The sequence below is a fragment of the Gadus chalcogrammus genome, chromosome 18, assembly GCF_026213295.1.
Source record: "Gadus chalcogrammus isolate NIFS_2021 chromosome 18, NIFS_Gcha_1.0, whole genome shotgun sequence".
NCBI classification, from domain to species: domain Eukaryota; kingdom Metazoa; phylum Chordata; class Actinopteri; order Gadiformes; family Gadidae; genus Gadus; species Gadus chalcogrammus.
Genome location: NC_079429.1, coordinates 12601111 through 12606110, shown reverse-complemented (window position 1 = coordinate 12606110; position 5000 = coordinate 12601111). Strand labels below are relative to the sequence as shown.

The window sequence follows — 5000 nt, the reverse complement described above, 5'->3', positions numbered from 1 at the left end:
AGGAAAAGAGAGAGATTCTGTCTCCTACGATGACGACAGTAGAACAGAGGAAGAAGCCACTGTGTGTAAGTGAGCAGGCCTGCGAAGTGAGTAGCTTAGCAGTGGACCTGTGGGGGGGGGGGGGGGGGGGGGGGGTGATTAATCAGCCCATTGCTTAACATCGCTCTTGATTTCCCTCATGCATCATCCTCACCCTCGAACCCTGATCTGTGGGAGTTTACAACTCATCAGTCCAATCTCTCCGACGCGGTATCAAACCGACGGCCATGCAAGGATTGCAACATTTCCTGTACATTTCGGAAATGAGACTATAAATAGGACTGTTTCCTGTGTCACTCATTAAAGAGAACACCCAAAGGCCTGACACAATCTGAGGAGTGGACCCCTCCCAGGTCGTTGTTCTGTGTCTCGTTTGAGGGTTAGCTTAAATTTGTGGTAGCAGGGTGCTGGGGGGAGCCGGGCGCGGCAAGGTGGGTGGGTGGGGGGGGGGGGGGGGTGCTACTTACGACTGACAGGAGAAGGCCATCGCGCAGATGGGGAGGCAGCGAAACACTCCCTCCCAACGCACCAAACTGACCTGCTCCAGCCACGAGCCACCAAGCAGCTCATGTTTGAACGAGGACACCACGATCTGGGGGAGAGGAGAGGAGGGGAGGGGAGGGGAGGGAGGGATGGAGGGGGTGGGCAGTTATGGATCAGACCGGACCGGGACGTCGTGGGAGGAAGGGAGGAACGGGGGCGACGTGGCGGCAGAGGAGAAGGAGGAGGAGGAGGACGAGGACGAGGAGGAGAACAGGCCGGAGCTCGGGCCTTGACGACGCACGCGACGAAGGACGGGAACGAGAGAAAAAACGAGGGAGAGACAGAACTGCTTTTTCTTTGTATGAAGAAGGGGAGAAAAACAAGGCATAAGGGAAGGAAACTCCATGCTGATAAAAAACCCCAGGTCGACAACAAGGATGACTGAGGTCAACTCAGTGTGGACTCAAAACTAGTGGAAACTGAATTATTCGAATAATAATCTCAATTCTTTGTGTCAAACACGAGCAGTGCTTTTTCCACCAGGGTTTTTGATAGCATGTGGGTGTCCCGTCTCTCTCTCTCCCGCCCTGGGCAGGTCCGACCCTGTAGCACTTCTGCAGAACCCCGATAGCATCCTCCACCAGCTCCCTCAGCCTCGGGTCGAGGCGAGCCCCGGTCCCCACGGTCCAAACTCAATGCCCCTCGGACACCACACACATAGCTTTAAGATTCTGCACACACACACACACACACACACACACACACACACACACACACACACACACGCATACACACTCCTCGAGCACGCACACACACACACAGCCACACTTCTGATGAAAGACTATAATGAATTAAAAAGGAGGAAGTCCAAGTCAAACATACGAGGCAGCCGTAAGACCGTCACCATCGGACTGTTGTACCGCCCCACACTCAACCTCCACCCGTTGTCGGGTTCGGAGGGAGTTGGGTGGGGGTGCTGGTGATGGGGTTACTTACGGGTGACAGCAGAAGGTGGTGGCAATAATGGGCAGGCACTGAATGACTCCCTTGAGCCTCCACAGGTGGACGTGCTCCACCCAGGAGCCAGAAACTAAGCCGTAGCGCAGGGACGACAGCACTATCTACGGCCCGGGGGGAACACGACAGCGGCAGCAGGGAGCCAGGGACAGGGAAGACATAGGGCAGGGGAGGAGGGACAAAAAGGTGGGGAGAGTAGGAAGGGCAGAATGGGAAGTGGACGGGCATAAAGGAAGAGGGGGGGAAGGGAATCAATGAAGTTTAGAGGGAAGGAACGAAAGGGAAAAGGAGAGGAGAAGGAGAGAGGGAGAACAAATACATCAGGGAAAATAAAAAAATGAAAAAACAAAGACAGAAAAGGGGAGAACAAGTACAAACAAGAAGGAAAGGAAGACATCCAGCAAAAGACAAGAGGAAAAGGGAGGGAGGGAAGGAGATAACGTCACGGTTAGAGGGTTAGTGGTACGGACTACATGGTGCTCCTAGAGTCCCGGCCCGCAGGTGGGGTCTGCACACCCGGGACTCCCAGGGAGGTCCACAGCACTGCAGCCGGGTTAAAGTGCTCAGACCGCCACAGCATTGACTGTTCACGACCGCTTGAAACCAGCGTTGCAACAACAGGAATAAAACATTGGCAGCACATTTCAAATCATCTTGAGGGCCAGGTTTTGCATTGTTGCACGACAAACAACGTTTAAACTAACGTTTGGGCGTTGGTTGTTCAACTGATTAGTTGAAGTTGTGTGTCGAGTGTACACAACTGTCCTTTTGTCCTAACGTTGGGGAGTGTTTGTTTTAAAGTGTGAGCAAATTCGAACGACATTGTCTGCATAAGTCAACATGATACACCTCTCCTTGGATAATATACAACGGGACTCGTCAATACGCCATTATGACTCACTCTGTAGGTGAACAACGGGATGCAGATGTTGGAGGATGCAAATCTAGCCTTACACGTCATGACTTTTCAGTGGAGTCTGGTTATGTACATGATGTCCACAGGTTTCCAGTAGGAGAGGACCATGTCGTATACAGTGTACAGTAGCATCAGGGGACGACGGTTTAGCAGGGACATAGTAGGGCGGGCTTTATGGGTCATGATGTTCTACGTTCATCAAGGGACAGTGTCGGTACTACTGTATCTCGGGTGTAATGCATTCGCTGTGGATACAACCCCGACAAGATAGGTCCAGTGTGATTTAAAGCGCATTATATTCTCTATTTCTTCTCAGTGGAACAGGTGCGATGAACATGACAGCATCAAGCGTCATAAAAAACGGTTATATTTCAAATGATAATGTCCTAAATGTACAACGCAGTAAATGTCAACCAAACTGAGAAATGAAATGGGATTTTTGGCACCGAATTTCCAAAGCGTTGCTGTTAAAAAAGAACAACCTTCCTTTTCCTGAAAGCCTATGTAGGTAAGATTAGAGAGTTGTAAAGAGAGCAGTAAAGAGCAGAAGATAGATATAGAAAAGTGCTGTGTCCATGCACCTATGATTGACAGGCAATATGGATTCCTTGAACCAATCAGGGAAGAGCTACCCTGATTGGTCAGAAACGAGCCTGGAGTGGTCTGAAACTACATTATCATACCAGAGCATTACACTAATAGCGGACTGAGGACATTTCGAACAAACTACACTCAAATTAGAGCTCTAAAAAGCTTGAGGCATTCAGCTAACTACTCAACTCTACGTCACTACTTTGCATACGCGGCACAGAACCCGCTGTGCTGGTCAAGCCGGTTGGTGCAGGAATGAGTGGAGGGTGGGTGTGGGTGGTCTGTCTGAGCTCACCGTGAACATGAAGAGGGTGTAGAACATGAGGGCCATGGCGGAGAAGGACTGTATGGAGGACATCAGGTTCCTCTGCAGGCTGAGGGGCAGCACGATGAACAGCGACACGGCGATCAGCAACAGCACCCGGAAGCCGCCCGTCACCTGCACGCCACACAGAGAGCATTATGGGAAATATGTAAGGAGAAGACAACAGTTGGTACTACTATATTAATATGACTACTGATTAATTTGATTTATTTAGGCCTGGCCTTTCGGGACACTCAAATGTCGCCTTAGAGTGGAATTAAAAATATATATTAAATAACACCAGTAGGATTGCAACCACCTCTCCCCTTCCAATGACAAAGGACTGGCCTTTATTGTCCCTTTAATGTGCCAGTAGGTATTACAATTTTTTTTCGTTTATGATGGCATCGAGTGCCAAGTGACTTGTGATGAGGCTCCTTGATAGAGTCACAATTAGTATTTAGTTAAGTTTGTCTGTGTAACCCTAGGTAACTTTAGTTAGCCGTTAGTCCGTTCTGGGCTACTGTAGAAACAAGGTGGTGCAACATGGCGGGCTCCACCGTAAATGACCTGCTACCAATGTAGATATAAAAGGCTCATTCATTGGCAACTTAAACCCTGATTCTTATTTAGTTGGAATTATACACAAATTAAAAACCCTTTAAATCATTAAATTCCTTTTCTGTTAAGATTGTTCCGCTACATGCAACTAAACACTACATACTGCACCAAAATATGAAGAAGAAAAAGACAGATCATTGAAAGGACGTTGATGAGATGCTGGTTACGATTCAGTCATTTAGCACGCCTCCAAAGCAAATACAACTAATTCATGAGGAAGGGTTGGGGCATCGTGTTGAAGGATTCCTACAGGTGAACTGGAGACATAGGGGGAATCGATCCCACAATCTTTCGGCTGGGAGTCAAACACCTTATCAAATGTCCTGCCCTGGATTGTTTTGATAGAGAGTGACATTTCAGATGTAGTCCCCATATCTGAAACAGGATTTTATGTTTGCATTGAATTTGAATGTCTCCTATTTGAACAGGGATTTGAAGTCTGATAAATTCCTTCAACCCTAGGATTCATTTCTTGATTTTGCTTCATGTGATACTAACCGTGTGTGCGTGTGTGTGTGTGTGTGTGTGTGTGTGTGTGTGTGTGTGCGCGCCTCTAGTATGAATGTGCGGAAATAAATGACTGACACACATTGTACGTTTATAGCGAGGATTGTTCTCGTTAAACAACAGTCACAAGAGCGACGACTCTGCCAAACCTGTAAACCCAAGAGCTGCGCAAAGAAATTGGAGCCCAGGTCAGCGATGACGACATAGAAGGCAATGCAGGTTCCCAACATCAGGCCTATCATGCTGGAGAGAGACAGCGAGAGAGAAAGAGGAAATTGAGCGATTAGGCCATGAACCGCTTCTTCCTTCTTTCTCATTTGAATGTGGCTTATCCGACGGAGCGGCCATGAGGCCCAGTTGTCTATAGAACCAGACTCACCTGGTCTCCACCACCGCCTTGAAGGGCTTCCCATAGGCGTGGAAGGCTGCGGAGAAACACACTGGGGTGATTAAATAGTCCCTACAGTGCCAGGACATGTTAAAATGTGCATCAATATATATGAAACCGTGTAGGCTCACCCA

The 5000-nt window shown here is 48.7% G+C and overlaps 1 protein-coding gene across 3 annotated transcripts in view; it reads right to left on the bottom strand.

Annotated features, from left to right (window-relative positions):
* slc38a10 (solute carrier family 38 member 10) overlaps positions 1-5000 on the bottom strand; it is a 20250-nt gene that overhangs the window by 14054 nt on the left and 1196 nt on the right. For 2 of the 3 annotated variants that reach the window (XM_056576539.1, XM_056576537.1), the window contains exons 4-7: positions 4858-4903; positions 4628-4721; positions 3342-3485; positions 1519-1643 (exon numbers count right to left, since the gene is read on the bottom strand). In XM_056576539.1, coding sequence (XP_056432514.1) covers positions 1519-1643; positions 3342-3485; positions 4628-4721; positions 4858-4903 — 409 coding nt within the window. Of the gene's footprint in view, positions 1-506; positions 632-1518; positions 1644-3341; positions 3486-4627; positions 4722-4857; positions 4904-5000 lie in introns of all 3 variants that reach the window. The other variant, XM_056576538.1, reaches the window with a different exon arrangement.